The sequence below is a fragment of the Pipistrellus kuhlii genome, unplaced genomic scaffold, assembly GCF_014108245.1.
Source record: "Pipistrellus kuhlii isolate mPipKuh1 unplaced genomic scaffold, mPipKuh1.p scaffold_m20_p_38, whole genome shotgun sequence".
NCBI lineage: Eukaryota > Metazoa > Chordata > Mammalia > Chiroptera > Vespertilionidae > Pipistrellus > Pipistrellus kuhlii.
In genome coordinates this window covers 917,015-941,407 of record NW_023425538.1, presented here as the reverse complement: position 1 = coordinate 941,407, position 24,393 = coordinate 917,015, and the positions used below count along the sequence as shown (strand labels likewise).

Below are 24,393 nucleotides of genomic sequence, written 5' to 3'. Positions count from 1 at the left end.
GCCCATCAGCAGGTGAGTGGATTAAAAAACTGTGGTACATCTACACAATGGAATACTACACTTCAGTAAAAAAGGAGTTCTTCCCATTTGCAGCAGCATGAATGGAACTGGAGAGCATTATGCTAAGTGAAATAAGCTGGGCAGAGAAAGATAAATATCACATGATCTCAATCATTCATGGAATATAATGAAGAACATAAACTGATGAACAAAAATAGACCCAGAGACAGAGAAACAGACCATTAATCCTCAGAGGAGTGGTAGAGGAAGGTGGGGGTAAGGGAGAGAGATCAACCAAAGGACTTATATACATGTAGATAAGCCTAACCAATGGACACAGACAACAGGCGGGTGAGGGTATGAGGGGGTGATGGGGGAATAAGGACACATATATAACACTGTAATCAATAAATTAAAATAAATATATTAAAAATAAATAGATAAACAAATAAAAATAGTTGGCCAGATTGTGGGAAGAGGTGACACTTGTCCACTGTTGGTGGGATTGCAAATTGGTGCAACCCCTATGGAAAACAGTGTGGAAGTTCATAAAAAAAATAATATTAGAGCTGCCATATGACCCAGCAATGCCACATCTGGTGTTTATCCTAAGAAATCCCAAACACTAACTAAAAATAAAATATATGCATTCCTAAGTTCCTTGCAACATTATTTATATTGCGCCAACCTAAGTGTCCACAAGAGATGACTGGATAAAGAAGAGGTGGTACATATATTCAATGGATTATTCTTGGCCGTAAAAAATGAAATCTTATATTTGCAAAAACGTGGATGGACCAAGAAGTTATAATGCTGGGTAAAATAAGTCAGACAAAGCAAATACCAATAGATTTTACTTAAATGTGAAATCTGATGAATGAAATAAGTGAACAAATAAAACAAAAGCAGACTTATACAATAGATACAGAGAACAAACTGATGGTTGCCAGATAGGGGATTGGTTAGCTGGGTGAAAAAGGTGATGGAATTAACAAGATCGAATTTGTGGTTACAAAGTAGTCATGGGGTTGTAAAGCACAGCATAGGGAATGTGATAACCTATTGAATGGGAGAAGATATTTAACAATGACACATCTGCTAATGTCATCCTAATAAACTAAATTAAAAAGCCCACGCACATACACACACAAGCAAAAGATAACTATGTAGGTTGATGGATATGTTAATTGCGTAGTGTGTGATGATTATTTAGCAATGTATATCAAATCATCAAGTTATATACTTTAAAGGTATACAATTGTCATTGTCAAATATACCTTAATAAAGCCAGGGAAGAGAAAAATATATAAGAAACACATGCAACTTAACACACACACACACACACACACACACACACACACACACACACACAAGATATCAGGAACTTGCATTTTACCTGTTTCTTCCCATCCCATCTCTTTGATTCCTCCCATGAAATAGAAGCCTAGGCTGGGCTGCTCTGACTCTCTGATAAGTCAGAGAAAAGGGGGCCTTGGAGAAAGGTTCAGGGGCTTAGCCTGGGACAAGCTGCCGCTGCCCATTGCTTCCCTGGTTGCAAGTCTCACAGGGTCCCTTAGAGGTTGAGGGATACGTGCTTGGAGGGTGGGGGAGAATGGGAAGGGCATGCTCCTTAGAGGGAGAGTGCACATGGGGTCCTTTATCCTGAGCATATTTATCTGTTTCTTGCAGGTGGAAATCTTAGGGGAGGTTTCAGAGGAGGGTCTTTATAGAATATGAATCAGCTTCCTAGGTGTACTCTATTAGGCTTGTGGTTCCCACTGATTAGTCAGTGCCAGGGCAGGAAGTTATTAGTCCTGAGGTAGCCCTGTATCACTTGTCTAGTTTTTCTTCATTTCTGGGCCTGGAGCTGAAATGCAACTGAAGCCTAGATATTATCTTTAGGGAGGAAAAGGTCGGGGTGGGGGTGGGGGTCTAAAGTGCCTGATTAGCGATGTGAAAGATCCCAGGTCCAAACCGCATGACCAATGATATGTTAGGGGAGGATAGGTTCCTGTTTTCTCAGTTGTGCCCCTTGCTAGTCATCTGGAGCTTTCTGCCCTGGTGAACCTCTATACCTGGCTCATTGTCTCTGTTCTGCTCATGTCTAGCAAGTTTCTTCTGATTTGGTGGTCAACATTATACTGGCCACACAATCAGTGCTCCGGAAGTGTTCTCTTCTGTTTTCTGTAAGAGCATGTGTAAGAATAGAATTAATTGTTCTTTGAATATTTGGAAAACTCCCTGTCAAATAATCTAGGTTATATATATCCCTTATTGGAAGGATTAAAAATACAAACTCAGTTTGTCTATTGGTTAATAGGGCTACTCACACTTTTCTTTCTTTTTTTGACTGAGTTCTTGGTTTCATTTTCTTTTTCTAAGTATTCTTTTAATTGAATTTTCAAATATTTGCAATACGGATGCTCCTAATGTCCTCCTATTGCCTCCTGGCATTGTTTCCTTTTTTACTCCTAATATTGCTTATTGTGCTCACTCTCATTTTTTTCTTAACAATTTAGTCAGAAGTTTGCTTTTTTATTATATATATATATATATATATATATATATATATATATATATATATGTGTGTGTGTGTGTGTGTGTGTGTGTGTGTGTGTGTGTGTGTATTTATTTTAACCAAGGTACATACTCTTGACTGGAATTGAACTTGGGACCTTTTAGTCTGCAGGCCGATGCTCTATCCACTGAGCCAAACTGATCTCGGCTATTTTATTGATGTTTTACAGATAGGAAGGGAGAGAGTTAGAAACATCGATGAGAGTGAAACATCGATTAGCTGCCTCCTGCACAATTCCCACCGGGGATGTGCCTGCAACCAATGTACATGCTCTTTCAGTCCGCAGATGGATGCTCAATCCACTGAGCCAAACCGGTTTCAGTTTGCTTTTTTAAAGAGCCATCTCTGTACATTGTTGGTTCTGATACTAATTTAATGAGCCAAATTTCAATGCAAAGGAAGGCTGGGCTTCCTACAGACTCCCTTTCAGCTGTTGACACCAAAGGGAGGGGCTGTGAGCCAGAGCCTGGAACTGCCTCATGACAAATTAAGCGGGGGGGGGGGAGGCAGAGTGTGAAAATAGGGGGGAGGCTTTCCAGGTGTGCTTTTCTAGGTGTGATCTTCCAAGGTTGTGGTCCCATCCTCTCCTTTTCCCTGAGGGCAAAGGAGTCTCTTAGTGATGGAGATGAGACTTGGAATCAGTTAGTAGTGTCATGAGCAGGGCTGGTTGCAGTTACTTTTTTTTAAATTTCTGAATAAACTGGTTCTGTGGCTGTTGGGGATAGGGAGGCTGACTTTGGTCTCTGATTCTTGGCCACTGAAACTCAGCAAAGTGTATGTAACTTCATGGATCTGAAAGGGATGAGAAGTGGTCGATTAAATCAGTGTCCCAGGTCAGGCCCTCTCACCTTGCCTCCTGTGATTAGGCAGCACTTTGAAACCTCTAGCTTTGGAGGATTTTTATTTTCTATTTTCTCTGCCTGCTGTCATCCTTTGAATGACCATTAGAAGATAAATAATGCTGCTGAAACTAGTTTGGTTCAGTAGATGGAGCGTCGGCCTACGGACTGAAGAGTCCCAGGTTCAATTCAGGTCAGGGGCATGTACCTTGGTTGCGGGCACATCTCCAGTGGAGGGTGTGCAGAAGGCAGCTAATCTGTGTTTCTCTCTCATCAATGTTTCTACCTCTCCACTTCTCTTCCTTCCTCTCTGTAAAAAATCAATAAAATATATTTTTTTTAAAAAGAAGATAAGTTATGCTATTCATACAATGGAAGAGGATACTACAATGAGAATGAACAACTACAAATGCATACCACAATATGGATAAGTTTCATGAAACCATTTTGAATGAAAGAAACAACACACATAAAAGGGTATACTGTGTTATTTAATGTAAGAGCATAAACAGGCAAAAATAATCTAGCGCATTGGAGGTCAGGATGTGGTTACTCTTTGTAGAGAAGTGACTGGAAGGTTTCATTTTGCAGGGAGATGACATGTTCTGTTTCTCCATTTCAGTGCTCCTTACCAGGGTGTGCTCAACTTGTGATAATTTTTCATTGTTAACATATACATATGCTTTAAGCACTTTTCAACACATATGTGTGCTCTATTGAAAGGCTAAATGAGAGAAGCTCAGTGAAGTTATTGTCAAGTGAAGGAACTAAGACCTTAGACCCATTGGAATGGACATTATCCCTTGACGGGGAGAACAGGATCAGATTGAATGTAGAGGAGGGAGAATGCCCAGTGCCTTCCTTATGTTGGGCATTGTGCTGGTGCTTTGCACGTGTTATCTCATTTCATTCCTTCAGCTGCTCTCTGAAGTATGCAGCATTTCGTGTTTACAGTTGACAGGGTGAAGATCAGAGAGATTAAGTTACCTGCCCAAGGTCACAGAGGAACACACACTTACTGCCAGGATGCAAACAAAGGCTCTAACTCCAGAGCCCACACTGTTGCATGAAGTAGGCCCATGGGAATAGTTAACCAAAACATCTTGGTTTGTTGCTAATTGAGGAACTTTGATTCAAACTTGATCGCATTTCTGTCTTCAAGAGTAACCCACTCTCTATAGAAGTATGTCCATGAGAAAATGAGCCAGTGAAACTGGCTGTGCTTAGCTTGTCAGATGGGTTGTCAGAGTGGCCCTCACCTGGAGTTGAAAGAGTTAGCAATTCATGAAAATGTTAAGTTGACATTACTGTACAGTCTTGGTGTTCCTAAGCTGTTGTGATTTCTAGCTGAAGGAGGTGGCAGGTGGTTGGAGGGGGTGGGATGTGGCCCATGATTACTTAAGGGAATTGCTTCTCTTCTCTCAGAATCTGTGGTCCAGACCCAGGGTGTTAGTACCAACATCCCCACCCCCCCACCCCCCAGCTCACAAGACGTTGTTTTTGCCCAGTTGTGTTTCTCAGCAACAGGCACCCCTGGCAAGGAGGGAAAGCACCCAAAGCACCACAAGACAGGGAAAGTCTCACCAAAGGAGAGTGCCCACATCCCTAATAGAGAAGGAGGGGAAGGTGTAAGGTGAGGTATGGCTTTGGAAAACATGTCTATCTTTCTCAGGCCTGCCAGGTCTGGCTGAGTGAGTCTCTCCCAGGGCTGGGTCTCAGGGGGATCTTTTGTGACTAGAAGAGTGTGAGGACCCATGGCAACCTAATGTTGGGAAATGGAGATCCCCTCTAAAAGTTCAGAAGGTACTGAGTCCTTGGGACCAGGTTTCCCTGCTAGGGCAGGGCGCATGGTGGAACACACCAGCTGTCACTGGTGATGGCTTTACTTACTGTGGTTGGAGGCTGAGGGTTTGTGCTCAGTGAGATCGCGCTGGTCGCTTGCCCTAAACAAATATCAGAGACTGTGACTGCTATTCCCAAGCACAGGCTCTTTCCTCCTTGAAGTAGGAAGGACACTGACAGATCATTTATACCAAAGTCAGCATTGCCTTTCCTCCTACGGCTCCTCTTCAGTATCCACCGTCCTTTCCAGTGTGTATTCCTTTTCTGATGCCCTGATGTTCACACAGGTCCATTAAAAAAAAATCCTCATCTGATGTTTATTAATTTCAGAGAGAGGAAGGGAAAGAGAGGAGATAGATCCCAACTGCAGATAGAATACTCAATCTAGGTATGTGCCCTGACAGAGAATGGAACCTGCAACCTTTCTATGGGACCATGTTCCAAGCAACCCAGCCACCTGGCCAGGGCACAAAGGTCTATTATTTATCAATTGCTTTTGAGCCTATTTAAATGTGGGCACCTTGTGGTTTTGTTGATTCTGTTTTCATTCTTACTTTATTTATTATCCAAAAGGCCTTTGACTTCAGCTTTAATAGAAACATCAATGATGAGAGAGGATCATCCATCAGCTGCCTCCTGCATGCCTCTACTGGCGATTGAGCCTGAAAGCTAGGCATTTGCCCTGACTGGGATTCAAACTATGACCTCCTGGTTCATGGGTTAATGCCATCTACTGAGCAACACTGGCTGGTCTGGTCCCAGCTTCTTTTTAAAGTTCTCTTCCTATCCTTCCCCTCTCTTCTCCTCTTTCTATGGTTGACAGAGCACACAACTTGCTTTCTCCTGCTCCTTTTTTCATTTACTGACTTGTTTTCCTTCTTGGGCCTTGGTTTTCCTGACTCTAGGACCAAGGAACATAATCAGATCTTCCCCCCAGAGGGGGATGCGAATAACCATGTCCCAAATGGAGAGGGGTATAGGAAACTTAAAGACCAATAAAGAAGAGGCCTCAGGAATCAGTGCTGAGAAGGAGGAGGAGCAGATCCAGGCCCAGAGACAGGGAGGAAGTCTCCTTCCCTCTCCCAAACATGGTCGTCAGTCTTGGAGGAAGCAGGACAAGAGGGAGGGCCATCATACCCTCTAGTCTCTCTGATACACAGGAAGCACACCAGGGCTGCTATCAGAACTACACCAATCAGGGTGCCAACCATGATGTCAACAATATCCCCATCCGAGAGGCCAGGACTTGGTAGTGTTGGATCATCTGTCATGGATAGAAAAGAGAAGGATGAGTGGGGGGATGTTATTCTACAGTGGGGGTGCCCTGGGAAACAACTCTCAACATGAAGTAGTGTCTACTTGTTCCTGCAAGGAAGAAGTTTCCCCTGGGAGGGTTTCTGTGAGGTAAATAGCTCACTATATCCTTGTAATTCTTTCTCTCACTGTATTTCTAGGTTGGTGCCCAAATTTGCCACAATTCCATCCTGGCCTCTTTGCACTGAGATATGTTTGGAACTTTTGAAAGGTAAGAAAGCTGATAACTTCCCACCTTTCATGGCAGCATGTTTTTTCTGTACCAGGTGTGGCCGCCATGAACATGTGCTAGTCCGGTTTCCTTGGTGAATGCACCACCTGCTTTGCACAGACATCCCACAGGCTCCCAGCAGGAATTTGAAATAAACCCAATGCTGTGAGCAATGGTTTTCATCTTGGGGGTAACTTTAGCTCAGGGACTCACCATCAGCCTTTCAGGTACTCTCTTAGAAGGCACTGTAGCCCTAGTGGGTGTGGCTTAGTGGCTGGAGCATCGTAACCTGCACCAAAAGGTCACTAGTTCAATTCCCAGTCAGGGCACATGCCAGTGTTGATGACTGGATCCCCAGTAGGGGGAGAGCAAGAAGCAGCTGATCAATAATTCTCTGTCTCTCCCTCTCTTTGCTCTCTCTAAAATAAAAAGAAAAAATTTTAAACATTAAAAAAAGGTGGCACTGGAGGTGTTTTCAACATGTCTAAAATGAGAGCTGCCGGGGAACTAAAGATATTGTCCATCCTGCTTCCCTTCACTACTTCCAGGGTTGATTTAAAAAAAATTAAAACAGGTCTCTTCCTGAGACTTAACTTCCCAAATAAACCTAAAAGTGTCTTGTGCAGGAGAATTTTTTTTCTATTCATGTTAGAGCAAAAAGTTCTGCCAGCTCCTATACCATGAAAAAAGAGTTTCCATTTAAGGAGGGTGGTGGCAAACCAGAAGGCGCACTGACATAGGTTGTGGAAATGTTGCTGTTCAGGCAGTCTGTGAGCCCCCAGCTCCCTTTTCTAACCTGAAACAGGCATGTGCTCTCCAACCATCCCGAGAGGGGCACATGTAATTCCTTCAGAAGTAGATGATTCCATCCCATTTAGTCACCACTAACACTTTTGTTTTGTCCACAGCATTCCCTCCTGGAAATAGGGATGCCCGAGGGGACCTAGCAGAGAGATGGTGCATTGGGAAGTGATAGGTTCTCACCTCATAAACCCAGGGCTCATGGAGAAAGATCACATTTTAGGAAAGCGATTGGAGCTTCCAAAATCCCAGGCGGCAGAGTTAAAGGGCAGCCTCCTACTGTCCTCTTGTGAAAGTAATGGGTTGGTCATTACAGATATTCATCCTTGATAATCTTTATGGACAATTGGAAGTGCTCTTTAGGTTAGAGGGGTCGTTAGCTCCATAGTCACTGAATCTTATGAGTTTGTGTTCCTTTGACTTTTGCATGAGATCCACAGAGATTCTAGGAAGAAAACACTACGCTAGGCCTATTGTTTGTCTACAGATGTTGTCTAGAGTTACTTAAGACCTTAAAAACAGCATGTCCAAATGTTGTATTTCAAAGATCATCTATAATAAAACTCTTTGGGATGTTTTCTAAAAATGCAAACTTCTGGGTCCCACTCCAGACATTCTGAATCAGATTTTTTATGGGCAGAGTCTAGGAGCACCATAAAGATCTCCTGTGCAAACTAAAGCTTGAAAATAATTGTCTGAAAGGGACTGAATATCAGGAGTTTTTTTCTTTAGTTTGCCAGCTAAACAGTAATTTTCAATTCTTTAAATGCTCTCTAAGTATCCTATATAATAAAGAGGTAATATGCAAATTAACCCTCACACCTTCGCAAGATGGCTGCCTGCGACCAGGTCACCTGGGAGGTAGTGAGGAATGACCAAATGACTGAACAGCAGGCTGCATGGGGTGACCAGGGCAGTGGTAGGGTTGTGAGAGGTGACCAGGCAGGCAGGGGAAGAGCAATTAGGAGAGACCAGGCCAGCAGGGAGTGGGTAGTTGGGGGCTACCTGGCTGGCAGCAGGGGACAGTTAAGGGCAATCAGGCCAGCACACAGAGATAGTAAGGGGCGATCATTCCAGTGAGGAACAGTTATGGGTGACCAGGCAGGCAGGCAGGTGAGCAATTAAGAACCAGTGGTTCAGTTGTGAGAGGGATGTTCCAGGGATCGGGCCTAAACCAGCAGTCCGATATTCCCTGAGGGGTCCTGGATTGGAGAGGGAGCAGGCTGGGCTGAGGGCCCCTTCCCATGCATGAATTTCATGCCCCAGACCTCTAGTTCTTACATAATAATCTTTCATAGTTTTAAAACTTTTCATTCAGATGGCTTGTTGTCCTCCAAAGTTAATTCACAAAGATGGGTAAAAGACAAACATACAAATAAAAATGATGGCACTGCAACCTATATATTTATTTTCTTTTCATAAACAATAACTAGATTTGCATCCTTGACTGAGGAATGTGCCAGACTCCTCCCACTTCCTTTCCTTCACAGGGATTTTTTTTCCAAATAAATATTTATATGTCTAATTCCATCTTGGCTGTAATTGATATGTAATTGTCTCCTGATTGACATTCTGCCCATGTGTCTTCTATCCATTTATCACACTATTGATAGAACAATCCTCCCAGAGAGACTTAGGAGGGGACAAGGAGTCACTTACATTGTACGTCCAGCCTGAAGGGGTCACTTTTGCTGGAATTGATGGGGTTGAAGACCTCACACTGATAACCCCCAGCATCCTCCCTTCTGACAGGGTCAATGGTGAGGATGCTGTTGCCCTGGGACAGCTTCTTCCTGTCCTTGTGAGATAGAATCTGGTTCTTGAAGAGCCACCGGATGGAGATCCCAGTGTCATTTGAGAGGCAGGTCAGGACCACGGCTTCCTTATGCTCTGTGACTGTGGCATTGCTGGCTTGGAGGGCGGGCTTCCTCACTGGCTCTGTGGAGAACAGAGGAGGTGACTGACAGAGTGGGCTCCTTCATCACAGATGTCAGCCACTCACAGTCCACAGTGATCTCTGTAAAGGTCACCAGAGGAGGACTCTGACCTCTGAGGGTGAGGACCTTTGTTCAGGTGAGGGGTTATATTCCCTCTTACCTCTAGATTACCACAGGATGAACCCTGATCTGTTCTCAGGACATCTGTAGTTTTAGCACCACTATCACCTGAAGTGAAGTTGGGGATAAAGTGCCTCTGTGTGGGTTGCTGGGGCCTCCCATTGATAAACTAAGAATACTGTTTATGTGGGTTAGAGGCGGAGTGGCAGGAGAGACTGAGGTTTGCGCCCGGAAGGTAAGGGTCCTTTGAAAGGAAAGTGGTGGGGAGATCAGGAGCATCTGGAGGAAAGAGAACAAAGCCACACATGATGTAATCAGAGGGAAGGGAAGGTCCTACTCTCTGGGTCTGTGTAAGGGCCACACTCTCCCTCTGAGCTGTTTTTCGGCCTTTTTGTTTGTTTGTTTGTTTTTTAGGTCCATTTCAAGGCACACTAACAATCTATTTGAGTTACATACTGGTAAGTGTTATATAGAACCCTTGCCTAAATTATTTTTCTGGGGTCTAAAGAAGACTTCCTAACACTCGTGTGAATGTGAAATGGAATGATTTTTTCCTTATCAGAGGAAAACATGGAATTTGCAAACTGTTATTGAACAATTTGCACCATCTGTATGTAGATTTTTTAATAGATCCATTTTACAACTTGCAGTAAATGAAACAGCTATTGGGATGCATGTAATGTAAGAAATTTCTACCCAAATGCATGTCTCTGCTACTTGATTTTTGCTACCGAAATACAGAGAATGACCTGCCTGTTGACACTTCCTCAGTGATACCATCACTGAGGTATCCTAGTAGATACCATCACTGCCAAATGTTTCTGCTCCAAGAGAAGTTCTAAAACAAGTTAGAAGAACTGCCCTCTGAAGCAATGGCTGTTTATGTGCAAAACCCTCTATGTCCCACACATAGATTCTCCCTACCCCTCCAAACAAAACGATGAAGGTGTTGGTGGTTAATTTTAGCTATCATGAAACTTACACCTCTTATATATGTATATATGTATATATGTATATGTATAGATATATATGTATATATGTATATGTATAGATATATAGATATATAAATATATAGATATATTGATATATAGATATATAGATATAGATATAGATAGACATATAGACAGATAGACATATAGATATAAATTTATCTTTACTAATGAAAATATTATTGAAGTCTCCCTTGTTCCTCATTGACCCCTCTACTCCACATCAACCTCACCCCTAGCCTGATTTTTAAAAGATCTGACAATAACCCTTGTGTTTACTGAGCCTGAGTGTGAGACATTAACCTGTTTGTTCCAACCTCAAGGCCTCCCTGGCTTTGCCTAGATAGGAAGTTATGTGTTCAGAGTGTGGGTCTGTGTACGTGGATGTGAGAGGGATGGAAGTGGCTTGGCCTCTGGCAGTGTGGATTTGGGTGGGCAGCCTGGCCCAGGCAGGGACAGAGGTTACTCACAGAGAACATTCAGGGTGAATGGGTCACTGTGGGTGGCACTCATTGTGTTACGGGTTTCACACTCAGAGGGTCTTGTTTGTTTTCTTGTGGCAGGGAGTAAAGGAAGAGTCCTGTTGCCCTTGGACAGCTGCAGCCTGGCACTGGTGTGGAGATGAACTATTTGTAAACCTCAGGTAGGTGGTATCCTGAGAGTCAGGTTCACCTTAACATGACAGGGTCCTTGTGCTCCTCAGGTTGGAGTTGTTTCTTGTGATGCTGGGTTTTGGGAAATCCTCTGTGCAGGTAACAGAGAGAGCACTGCCCTGTGTGGTACCTTGGATTCCTCCAAAGGCTTCTTTCATCAGAGTTGACATCTCTTACCTCTCAGCCTTAAAGAATAAGGCAGGTCTGTGCATCACAAGAGAAACAAATGCATGAGGTGCTGAGCTCTCAGAGGACGTAAGGTTGCCTGCTCTATGTCTAGGCTTTCTCAGGTGTCTGACAACAGTCAGGGTTGGATCACAGAAAGACACAGGACTGGGAGTCAGAGACCACCCGGCACCTGTCCTGGTTCCTCACTGAGCAGCTGACTGCCTGGCTGACCTTGGGTCTCACCTGGAATGTGCAGGTGTTGAGTCCCTTTCAGCTACACAGACCTACATTGCCGGGTCGAGATGTGTTTCCACTGAAGCCTCCCATTCCAGGTTTAACCTAAAGATGAGCAATGATGGGCCACCCCATAGTCCTTAAACCCCGAGAGGACTGGGCCGTGTGGCCTGGAATGGGCTATCTGAGCAGAAACAGTACACAGGAGACCAGAAGCAAGTCTGGCTGTAAGTTCAGTACCCAGGCTGCAGGGCCACGAGGTTGGCTGTCTGCCCAGGAGTTCACTGGTGACTGACATGAGACAGTGACCCCAGAAAGGGCAGAGCAAAGTCCAGGAATGATTTAGAAAAGGGTGAGGAACAGCAGGAGCTGGCTGGCGGTGGCAGCAGAGCCATGCTCTCTGCCCTTGGTCTGTAATGTGCTTTCTGCCACTGCAGAGGGCAGCGATCCTTCCTCAACATGCAGACAATAGCATGTACAGAAGGGGGGCTTGTGGAGGTGGAGGAGCATGAACTTGCTGAAAATATGGCCCTCATGGACCCATTGTGTTTGGCAGAGATAGATTTTGAGTTGAACTGTGAAAGAATATGTGAAAATCATTCATGCTCCAAAGAACTAGTAAAGTTAGGGAGAACGTCTATGGACAGTCAGGCAGATGGGGAGGAGTCCCCACACAAGCATGTGGCATGTGCACTTCCTTTCCTTTCTAACTCAGGAAACAACAATTGGAGTTTAGTCAAATTCATTCAAGTTGGGCAGGATCTAAGAGAAAGAAGAGTGGCTGGTGCATCTCAACATCTGAGAGGATCCCACCCTGTGGTCATGGTGTCATCATGAGGACATGTGTGTGAAATAGTCAATGAACCAGTCAGATGGTCCAGGGTCACTAGGCCCACCTGGGAAAGGTCTCAGGAGCCACTGGGAGGAATGGGCGCCTCCCACCAGGATGAGGTTGTGAGTCACGAGTCTGGGGTGCAGTGAGCATATAAAGGTCCTTGGAGTGGAGGAGAGGCCTTGGCATGACTCACATGGGTCAGCCAGTCTGTGTGATTCTGATTGAGTGACTGTAACTCAGTTTTCCCTGAATAAATCAGGATAAATGGTAAATGGTCTCAGGTTTGCCATGCTGCCTGTGAATGAACCTTGAATTTTCCACAATTTCCTAAACTAAAGCTTGGAATAGAGGAGCTTCCAAAGTTAACAGCCTCTGTTATTATTTGCGTCTGTGAGAGAGGATGCCCTGCACAGATCCCTGGTGGACTAAGAGCTTTGAGGAACATCTTCTCTTTTCCTCCCTGGGGAGACTATTTTCCTCTTCCTTCCTATGTTCCCCAGGCAGTTGGCTAATGGCCTGTGACCTTGTCCACGTACTCCCCACACATGGTCTCAGGTGAAGGGGCAGGCTCCATCCCTCCCCAGATGTGGCTCCTGAGGCTGAGCCCTGGCTAGTGACCACCTCAGGAGCCTTGTGACTTGGGCACCTGGGAAATTGTTGCTTCTAGTCAGGCCTGCCCACAGATCAAACCCAACTGCCCAGATGCTCCTTGGGTTTCCTGGAGTCAGGATCTCTGGGACAGAGGTTTGGGGGAGGGGTGGTGGGGAAGAGCTGCCAGGGTTTCTGTGTAAGAATCCCAGGGTTCTTTGTAAGGATCCCAGGATTTTCCATGTCAGGCCCTGTATGAGCCTTGCAGGGTTGTTCTCTGGGTCATGGCCATGGGAGGGGCCCAGAGGTCTGATTGTGACTGGTCTCCCTCTGCTGAGACTCCTTCTGCTGAGTCACTCCCATCAGGCTTCTCTCTGTGGAGAATGTCTGTAGGGCTGGAATCCTGGAAGGGAACTCTGACCTTAGGAAGCTTGTCTCCACTGTGTGTGTCCTGAACTAAATGCCCAAACTCAACCTGAATTGTGAGGCAGAGGAGGATGGAGGCAGAATGAGTCCAAGACTGTCAGTCCTGTGTGTGAAATAGAATATACCCCACCCGACACCCAGAGGACAGAGAGCAATCACTAAGGGTATACATGGTGCTGTCTAGTTCCTTGTTTGCTCTGATACATTTTCTCTATGGCTTGTAGGGTGTAGTATCCTGTGTCCTGCAGGGTGACTTTCTGGAACAGCAGCGACCCATTGGGGTACATTGTCTCTCGATGGCTGTATGCAGGCCCATGGGTAATTGTTTTTGTGATTATTTCATATGATACAATTTGAAGGTTGCTGTCTATTATTTCCCCTTTGTACCAGATGTAGCCTCCAAGATCTCCAGGCAGGTTGTTGACAAGAAGAAGCACTTCCTTCCCTTTGGCAGCATTGGGCAACACGGATTCAATAGTGGGCTGGGCAGTGGTGGGCAGGCTCCAGAGGTTGAGGAGTGAGGCTAGGAAGGAAGATAAAAACTGATCAATATTTGGAGCTATGTATTGGGATGAATAGATAAGGCTCTGGGTCCTGAGCAGGTCTGTTCATCTCTCAGCTTTGGTGTGTGTGTGTGTGTGTGTGTGTGTGTGTGTGTGTGTGTGTGTTTTAGTGTCCTATGGTCAAGTGCAGCAGCATGGCCACCAATACTTTAGCACCTATGACTTTATTTCCTTTCTTTAAACTCCCAGGTGCCTGCCTGGCTCCTGGCTCTTGGCTCCTGGCTCCTGAGGTCCATAAATGCTCACAGGCACTGCTCAGACCCTTGTTGACACTGAAGACATGTGTCTCCATTTTCTGCTCTGTCCCTGTTATCTTTTCCTCATGACACTTGTGGCTGACATCACATCTAGCTCTTTGTCTGTCTTCTCTCCATAGAAGGTGAGCTCCATGGGGGAAGGGGCTTGTCTGGTCTGTTGTACCCCCAGGGCCTGCTGCAGGCTGAGGTGCCTGTGGGGGAATGAATGAGTGCTCCCTGGGTCCTGCACCCCCTGGGCTGCATGAGACCATTTCTGAGGTTGGTGGTAAAGACAACGCTTAATGCCCCTGGTTCATTTTTTCTTCTCTCACTCTGATGCAAAATGATATTATTATCATCAGTTTTCAGATATTTCAGTGATGAATAACTTGTAAAACTTACCATAGTCTAGGTGTTCCTGCCTCTCACCAGCTGCAGATCATGGGATTGTCCTGTTGCTGAGTCCCCTCCCCAATCCTACTCTGCTACCCTGTCCTCTTTTCTCAGGTCCAAAAAGAAGTCTTCTGTCTGCTTTCAGAATGCTGTGCTCTGTAAAAGACCCCACCCAGTCTTTGTCTTCCTTTTCCTGTCCACACCCTGGGATTGTCCCCTCCTTACCAGTCAGCAGGAGCCCTTGCTGGGGGGTGCACCCTCTATAAGCGAAGGCTGAGGGGGACTCCATGGTGTCAGCTCTGTTCCTTCCCTCCCTTTGTAAGAAGAACTTGAGGTCCAGAAATACAGGCACTGCTCTCCTGGCTGGTGGGACCTGCTGAACCTCCTCCAGGAACTAGATCACTTTTCTGGTCACATGTGCTGGGTTCGGGGTCTGTGTTCAGGATCCTCCTTCTTCCTTCAAGGCCTTTCCACCTCCCCTCTCCCACCTTCCTGGTTACCTTCCAGCTAGATTTCAGATCCTGGAACTGCTGAGGCCTCTTTTTCCACAGTGATTCTCTCCCAATCCACCCCTCCACCACCTATTTGGACAAGCTTGAGCCTTGGACATCGAGGTAGATGTGGGGATTCCCTAGAGCTCAAATTTGGTGTACAGTAGCCTCTTTTATCCTTACTTGCCTTCTGTTTCAGAGCAGGAGCCCTGGGTGAAGAAGTCTTGTCCCAGGAATGTCACTCCACTGTGCATGGGATCGCCGGTAGAACTTGGTAAAGATGGTGATGCCTACAGGACACAGTAGAAATGTTGCTTATCAGCTGTCCAGCTAATGTGGATGCCCACCAGGCTGAGATCCTGTGAACTGGGGGTGGGGTAGCCTTGCCCCTCTCCTGTGCACAGGAGTGTCCCTGATCCTGTTCTAAGGCAGATTCTGAGAGCCTGGCTGGGGAGGTCAGTTGGTTAGAGCTTCCTCCTGATATGCCAAGGCTGCCTGTTTGATCCCAGGTCAGGGCACTTGCAAGGATCAACCAATAAATGCAACAAAAAATCGATGTTTTTCTCATCCTCCCTTCCTCTCTCTCTAAAATCAATCAATTAGAAACAGGAAAAAAAAAAAAAAAGCCAAAGACAAATGCAGATTCTGACTCAACTGGTGTGCAGGGACCAGAGACTACGGTACATCTAACAAGCTCTCAGGGAAGGTGGATCTTACTGGTCTGTGGAGTCCATTGTCTTTCTTTTTTTGACATTTATCTCATATTTATTTAGCTTATTCTGCTCTCCCAAGCACTATTAAAGCATCCATCTTATATAAAAACTGCTGTTTGAAATGTTAACCATGCTATTTGGTTTCTTTAAATGCTTTCTTAAGGAAAATAAGATTATTCCCATTTCAGAGAGGCCATTAAACCTTCCCTGGACAAAATTATCAGTGCTGGCACCAGGCCAAGCCTTTGGTTGAGGTCTCAAGGCCCCAGCACATAGGGGTTCTTTAAGAACATGCAAAAGGGGCCGGAAACACAGTATATTTGGGAAACAAAGAAGGTAAAACCATATAAATAGAGAAAATTCCTCCATGTTGGGGCCCAGAATTTGAGAGACATTTTCCTCTGGACTCACAAGTAATAAATATAACTCCATCTCTCTAAGTATTGCTTAGTTCTCCAGTTTTCTGTAACCCTATAGCTGTGCATACAGCAGTTCACAAAACACAGAAGTGAATATTCAAAGCTTATTAGTAAATCCATGTTAGTGTTTCACTTGACATTTTTTGGTAAACTTCGAAAGTTGTTTATTTCAAAATTATGAGAGCATTGGAGTACAACTGCAGTAGCAAGGCTGATGGAGACCCTTTCACCTGAGAGGATGAGACTCTCTCACTCCAGCATTGGCCTTGCTGTGTCCTGGTCTTGGGTCTGTCAGCCCCTCTGGTCCCCTATCCTGGGGATTTTTCTATTTGTAACACACATCCCAGCTGGGCCCTGGGTCTTTCCTCAAATGCTCTGGAAAGGTTGGAATTCCTCCTAGCAGTAAGGCCACAGAGAGGATTATGGAGGTGAGAAGGAGAAACCTGGGTGATGACTGAAGAGAGGACTTACCTTCTATCTCTAGATGCCAGGAGCCAGGTCTTTACTTTTTGGGAGAAGGAGAGGGAGACGGAGAGGAAGAGGGAGAAAAAGAGGGAGAAGGAGAGGGAGAAAGAGAGAGGAAGGGAGAAGGAGAGGGAGAGTCTGGTTTATGCATTCTACTTTCCCTGAACTCTGGGGCCTGTAGGCTGTATGTAAGTTCCACTAATTCCTAAGGCTTTAGCTACCTGCTGTACTACCTCAGCTATAAAGGCTGGGCCATTATCGGACTCTATGGTTAATGGCATTCCATACCGTGGAATTATGTCCTTCAGTAACACCTTAATGACTTTTCTTGTTTTCTCCGTGAGGGTAGGAATGCTGGCAGATTATGATTGGCTAAAATTTTTAACAAAGAAAGGTCATTTATAAGCTATAGAAAATTCCACTAGTACAGTAACATTTAAAGTTTATACAACACCTGGGGTGGGGGGTTATTTTTAGCTTAAGCAGTCTCCATTTGACATGGTTTGGTCTGTTTGTCCTGCCTTGAGGCTACTGGAAATGAGACGTGCCTGCCTGGGGGTTGAGCCTTGCAACAGAACTATTTTATGACTAACAGTTATGCTAAAGCACATGTGTCAAACACAAGGCCCGCGGGCCAAATCCGTCCCGCCAGGCCTTGCAATGTGGCCCGCACCGCGCTGTCATCACTGCACTCCGCTGCGTTTCCATCACAATGACAGTTTATGACTGTTCAGTAAACCATTCGGCCCGCGATTTAGGCTGGATTTTAGATTTTGGCCCCTTCTCTGATTGAGTTCGACATCCCTATGCTAAAGCGTATATCATGCTACATTCTTTGTTGTGGGTCTGGTTGCTCATTCCTTCCCTGGCCTGGAGCCCTGCCTCAACAGAGTCTTGCTGGCCATCTGGAGCCCTGTCTCGACCTGGTCTTGCTGGCCACAACAAAATGAGTAAATTCTTGATTCTGTAGGATTCACAGTTTGTCTGGTTTGTGTTGACAACTACCATACTACTGAGAAGGAAACCCCTATTTGTAACAAACTGCTGTTTGGAATTTTCTGCCATTATTCTTAGATAAAATGTTGCTTTCTAGTCTGCTTTAGCTTGTTTGAAGAATGATGATAATAAACTTAGCTATATGACCTTGTAGGGCGGAGACTAGATATGCCCATAATCTTAATGCCATGCCAGGTGCATTTTTTAATTGGATAGAATTATATTGTTTTCAAGGCCAGCATCGAGATAACCACTAAATGCACATAAGGCTGGCTCTTTAATAAAAAGGGAAGTTCTGCTTGTAGCTTTGCTTAGAATTTGAAATCATTTTCTCTAAGCCCATCGCGCGATGAATAAACTAAGTCTCTCCAAACTCTCCTTTTGTGTTGTTTGATTGTTTGGGAACTCTGTAATACTACCGTACCGTATACAGGTAATAAATTTCCTTTATTTTCATTTAACAATAAACGTGTACCGTATTCTTCTTCATGGAAAAATAAGACATCCCCTGAAAATAAGACCTAGCGCATCTTTGGGAGCAAAAATTAATATAAGACACTGTCTTATTTTCAAGGAAACAGGGTAGTATCTGCTTAACAAGGCTTCTAGAGCTGTCTTCCCTAAATGGGTATTACTCTATGAGCTAACTGTTCTGGAATGTAGACTCTATGATCTGGGAATATCCAACTACCTTCCTTTGTCCTTTTACTAATTTCTCATCGGGCCTATTCTTCTTCATGAGGGGTGCATTTTGGAGGTTCGGGTAATTCAGGAACCAGCATGATCTGCGATGATGCTGCCTGCTCCTTAGCAGCTAGCCTTTGCCTCTGTGTCTGTGCGACAGTTCCCTTCTAACACTGAGTCTTTTCCTTTTGGTGTCCTCTACAATGAATGACTGTTACTTCCTTGGGCCCTCAGACTACCTCTAGTAACTTCAGGATCTCATTCTGATTTTTGATTCCTTTTCCTTTGGCCATCAGGAGCCCCCTTTCCTTGTATATGGTCCTGAAAGACCCCCAGAGGGAGACCCTCACTCTGTCCCACGGACAGACGGCGACCCCAATCAACCGCAGGAGGCGTCACTTGATGCAAACAGCAAGAGGCTTTTTATTCCAGCGCGCTGGGGCTCAACTCGTAACTCACGCAGGAGCAGAGGAGTCGAGCCTCGAGCAAAAAATCTTACAAGTATATATAGGCAAAAACTATATGTCGGGAGGGGTTACACACGGAGGGGGAAGAGGGGAACAAAGGAATTCTAAAAGGGGAGACTGGGCTTGTTAATAACGTATTCTATGACAGGGCTTGCGCTAAGTCAACAGTCCTGTCTGGTAATCTCGCACCCTATTTCACTTAACTGTCAAAGCAAAGTTTACTCTGTTATCCTGTTTCTCTTATCTTGTTGGAGCAAATATTGCTCCCTTTACTCCCTGCTCGGGGCTGTTTTCTGAGACAACTTTAAGGGTCCTGTTCCCATCACTGACGGGGGTGTGGGTGTGGGTGGGGGGCTTTAGGGAGTTGAGATAACACAGACAGCTTTTAAACATTTTTATTCTTTCAGTCCCATGGATATGCAGGGTAGTGAAGGCATAGCACGAGTCAGTGTAGATGTTGGCACACTTATCCTTACTGAGATTTAAGGCTCTGACTAGGGCCCAAATTTCTGCCCTCTGTGCTGACCATCCTTCAGGCAGGGCCTGTGCCTCTGTTATCTCAAAATTTGATACTATTGCATACCCGGCTCATCTTTTTCCTTCATCTAGGAAGCTACTGCCATCCGTGAATAATATTAAGTCTGGATTCTGTAGAGGCCTATCTGTTAGATCTGGCCAGTTGGAGTAAACCTCCTCTAGGACTTCTAGACAATCAGGCTCAGGGGTTCCCTCTGTGAAGAGTAGGAAAGTGGCAGGATTAAGAGTTTTTACTGCCTCTAATATTATTTGTGGATTTTCATATAGGAGCTCTTGTTATTGAATCATCCGAGCATGAGTCAGCCAATGTTGCCCCTTAGCGTCCTAATGAGTGACAACAGCAGGAGACACTTTAACATTCAAGTTCTTTCCCAGAGCGAGTTTGTCTGTTCTTTGACTAATAGGGGTGTGGCTGCAAGGACCCTGAGGCATGGGGGCCACTCAGAGGCAACTGGGTCAATCTGTTTGGAAAGGTAGGCTTCTGCCTCTGCCAGGGTCCCAACTCCTGAGTCAGAGCTCCTAGGGATACCACATTGTTCTCATGAACAAAAAGATTAAAGACTCATCAGATCCGGGAGCCCTAGGGCTGGGGCCTCCATGAACTTTATCTTTATGATCACAAAGGCTTTTTCCTGTTCAGGACTCCAGTTTACAGGCGCCTTTTTCTCTCCATTTAAGGCTTCATAGAGGGGCTTAGCTAGATCTGAGAATCCTGGGATCCAAATTGGACAGAACCCTGCTTTCCCTAGGAGTTCTCCCTAGGGTGTTGGGGACTGGTATGGTACATACCGCCTGTTTTCTTTTAGTCCCTAGTGTGTGTGTGTGTGTGTGTGTGTGTGTGTGTGTGTGTGTATGACCCATGGTCAAGGTCAGCAGCATGGCAACCATGGTTTCAGCCCTCTGAACTTGTTATTTCCTCCATTTCAAATACTCTTTCCAGGTATCTGCCCAGGTCACCCTCTCATGCCTACAGACACCTACTGACAGTCAGGAGTCATTGGGAGACACTGTCACTCACCAACTCCTCTAAAGACACTCTGTTATTCCTTTGTGACCTGTCGCTTCTCTGTTTCCTTCATGACACTTGTCTGTCTTCTCCCCATAGAAGGTGAGCTCCATGGGGGCAGAGGCTTGTCTCATCTTGTATCCCCAATGCCTGCAACAGTCTGCAAGTACCTGTGGGTGAATGAATGTTCACAGGGTCCTGTACCTCTTATAGAGTATTTGGCCATTTCCGAGGTTGGTGGTAAGGGCAATGTTTAGAGTTCCTGGTTAGGTTTTTCTGGTGTCACAATGATGTAAATTGCTATTATCATCATCAGTTTTCAGAAATTATTTCAGTGATGAATAACTTTTATGGTAAATGAGGTTTTCCTGCCCTTCACCACTTCCAGATCATAGGATTGTCCTGTTGCTGAGGCCCTTCCCCCATCCTACCCTGCTCCCCTGTCCTCTCCCCTCAGGTCCAAACAGAAGCCCTCTGTCCCCCCTCAGAGTGCTGTGCTCCCCAGGAAGTCCCACCCAGTCTCTGTCTCCTCTTTTCCTGTCTACCCCCAGGGATTGTCCTTTCCTTACCAGTGTGAAGGAAAGGAGCCACATGCCAACCTGACAAGCTCAGGGGAGGCCTGCATGGCAGTCTTGCAAACTCAGAGACCTAAAATAACCACAAAAGATGGTTTGAAAATTAAATATCTAACTACAATCAGGTTATAGTGGGTAGTCATGTCCTAGGCTGATATTTTCCCTGACAAAGATCAACTTAGATCTCCTTTACTGAGCCCATTTGCCTTTTTGCCTCTAAGATAACAAATCTGTGAGATGTGTGGGTAACTTGTAACTTCCCTTTTTCTGGAGCCCCTGGGGCACAACCAGATGTGGTGGGTGCCAGGACAGATGCTTCAAATTCCTTCTTTATCATGTTAATTTTTCCTCCACTCACCTAAGTATGTGTCCATCAGTTTACTTTTTATCCAGTCCCAGGGGTTTCCCAGTGCTTTACTTTATCCCACCTCCTTAATCCATCACCGATGAATTTCATGTAACTGACCTATGTACCTCCTTTGATTGCAATGTATAAATAGAAATGTAACCTGCCATTCTTCAGAGCATTATCTCAATTTATTGAGGTTCTGCTTCCCTGCATATGTCGACAGTTTGACTAAAGTAAACTCACTAAAATTCTTTACAGGTTTCAATTATTATTATTTTTTTCCCGTTAACACCAGCCAGCAGGAACCCCTACCAGGGGATGCTCCCTCTGTGAGCAGGGGCTGAAGGGGACTCCATGGTGTCTGCTGTCTATTCTGTCCCTTGCTGTGTGAGAAGAGCTTGGGCCCCAGGAAAGCTCGCAGGCACCTCTGTCCTGGTCATGTGGAATCTGATGTTCTTATGCCCTCTATGCTGAGCTTCTACCTGGGGCAGGAGCACCTGGCTGGCCATGCAGACAGGGAATAGGGCCTGTGCCGAGGTCCCTCCTTCTCCTTCCCCTCCCCTTGGGTTTATCTTCAGTTATATTTCTGTTCCCTGGGAACTACTGAGGCCTCTGTAACACACACACACACACACACACACACACACACACACACACACACACGGCTCTGTTTGGACAAGCACAAGCCTCGGGTGTTCAGGTCCAGGGTGTTCCCCACAGCTCCCTCACATCTCCAATCTGGCTTTTCCCTTCAGAGCTGGAGTCTTGGGCCTACCTCAGGAAATCCTGTCACGGGGATGTCACATCCACACTGCTCTGGAATCATCCTTGAAACTTTGTAAGGATTGGGATGCTCAGGTGACATTTTGGAAGTGCTGCTTCAGCAGCTGCCCAGCTAATGTTGATGCCTGTCCAGGAAGAGACCCTATGATGTGGGGGAGGGGCAACACCTTCCCTCTCCTGTGCACAGCGAGGGTCTCCAGATCTTGTGAAACTGCAGATTCTGACTCAGCAGCTATCCTGTGGGCCAGGGACTGCATCTGCTGAACTCTCATGGGAGGTGGATCTTACTGTCCTGTGGTGCACTTTCATTGGCAAGGGTGATGGGGACCCCTTCACCTGAGAGATGACACCCACTCATCTCAGCATTGGTCTCTGTGTTCTGGCCTTGGGTCTGTCCACACCACACTGAGAGCCCCTCAGGCCCCAAACCTGGGGATTACTTATGTTTGTGACACAGAAACCCAGCTGGGCACTGGGTTTTCCTCGTGTTCTCAAATGTGCTGGGAAGGTTGGATTTCCTCCCAGCAGGAAGGCCACAGAGGTGACTTGGAAGGTGAGAAGGGGTCTAATGAGTGATGACTGGTGAGAGGGATCCCCCTTCTATCTCTGGGGCTCTAGCCTGGCCATAACTTCCAGGGACAAAGTGTCAGAACCTGGGTGTCCCAGAAAGTATCTCTGTGTCCTGGGAAGAGAGGCCTGGGGTGGTTGGTCAGCTGGGCCTGTGGGACATTCATTCTGAATCACTCTGCAGTCAGGGGACTCAGTACTACCCAGTGCTGATATCACTGCGGATGTGGGGTCAAGGGTTCCAGGCCTGGTCAGGACCCTGTTTGAAAAGAGGAAAAATAGGTGGTACCAGGAGAGTCCACAGCAGGGAGTGAAGGTGCTCACAGCTGAGAGGTGAGGGTAGGTATGGTCAGTGTCCTGTTTCTGAAGGAGTTCATCCCTCACACAGGTGCACACCTATGCTTTGACTTCATGAGGAGTCAGGGATGCAGGTCCAGGAAGAACTGTCGATGGTGCCAGGGCCTGTGTGTCTTCCAGTGTCCCGTCTGTCTAGCCTTCTATTTCTTCTTTATTGATCTCGTTTCGCTCTTATGAGCACTCTTTGAGCATTTCTTCTGGGTCAGCACCAGGGTTGGCCTGGAGATACCATAGAGACATGGCTTGATGTGATCCTCATGCTTGCAGCAGGAAGCCAGGCATTTATTAAGTCATCACAGAAGAGACTAGTTAATGTTCATCGACAGAGAGTGTGACGGGAACGACATTGTGTGGCAGGAGTGTCTAATACAGTCGGGAAAGGGTCTTTTTGGCTGGGACCTGAAGTGTGAGTGGACCTGAGTGGGTGTTTGCCCCTATAAGGTTCTCCCTTCTCCCAATTGGTGGACGGAGTTATGACATTACTGGCATCTGTCACAGAGACATCCCCAAGACATTGAACCACCAATCAGCACGTGCAAAAGTGTCTTGGATCCTACCCCTTCCTGTTCCACCCTGGGTCCAACCCTCTCCTGTTTCTCCCCTTAAAAAGACCCCCAGACCAGCTATGTGCTGCTTGTCCTCCATGTCCAGGTGCCAGCCCGGCTGGGTCCATCTCCCCTCCCCACTCCTTCAATTCTGATTTCTCTACCTCCGTAATGAGTCCCACTCATTACTGGGGAATAAACTTTACTTTAAAATGCCTTGGTGGTCAGTTTCCTGAGCCTCAAACCTTACAGCCTCAATTAAGACAAGGGGTGATGGGGTGTCGCTGCTTCCAGAAAGCTGCTCTTCATGAAGGCAACTGCCTGGCTGGCTGGAACTGCTGACAAAATCCAGTGTGGGCAGATTGAGAATGAGGAGGATTTGGACTGAGTGATGCTAGTGAGGGTCAGAGCCTGCTAGGCTGTGGGCACTGCTGAGGGAGAGGGGGGACGAAGGGGTGGTCAGCGGTGGGAGAATCAGTAGTCCCCTAGGGAGGCTCTGGGCTACAGAGTAGCTCTGCTGCGCTCTGGTGGACAAGGAGGGAAGTGAACTAGTCACTGTGCCCTGTTTAGCCCGTTTATTCAGCTTCAGTCCATAGACATTTCACATGGGGTATGTAGCTGTTAATACTCCATCATGTTCCAACTCCCAGTCTCTGTTGCTCTAAGAACTCCTACCTACTCCCTTAATGTGATGTCACCAAACATATTTTCA

General features: G+C 45.9%; 2 protein-coding genes across 18 annotated transcripts in view; one reads left to right on the top strand and one right to left on the bottom strand.

Moving 5' to 3' along the window:
* LOC118702294 (carcinoembryonic antigen-related cell adhesion molecule 1) overlaps positions 1–24,393 on the bottom strand; it is an 813,263-nt gene that overhangs the window by 12,143 nt on the left and 776,727 nt on the right. For 11 of the 16 annotated variants that reach the window (XM_045570944.1, XM_045570949.1, XM_045570942.1 and 8 more), the window contains 4 exons: positions 9,245–9,523; positions 6,397–6,523; positions 5,308–5,360; positions 4,492–4,676 (listed from right to left, as the gene is read on the bottom strand). In XM_045570944.1, the coding sequence (XP_045426900.1) occupies positions 4,507–4,676; positions 5,308–5,360; positions 6,397–6,523; positions 9,245–9,523 (629 nt within the window). In that variant the 3' untranslated portion in view covers positions 4,492–4,506. Of the gene's footprint in view, positions 1–4,491; positions 4,677–4,896; positions 5,361–6,396; positions 6,524–9,244; positions 9,524–24,393 lie in introns of those variants that run through there. The other 5 variants (XM_036408089.2, XM_036408087.2, XM_045570955.1 and 2 more) reach the window with 4 other exon arrangements.
* Positions 1–24,393, top strand: part of LOC118702324 (carcinoembryonic antigen-related cell adhesion molecule 1) — a 112,484-nt gene that overhangs the window by 30,647 nt on the left and 57,444 nt on the right. The gene's annotated exons all lie outside the window — the stretch shown is intronic.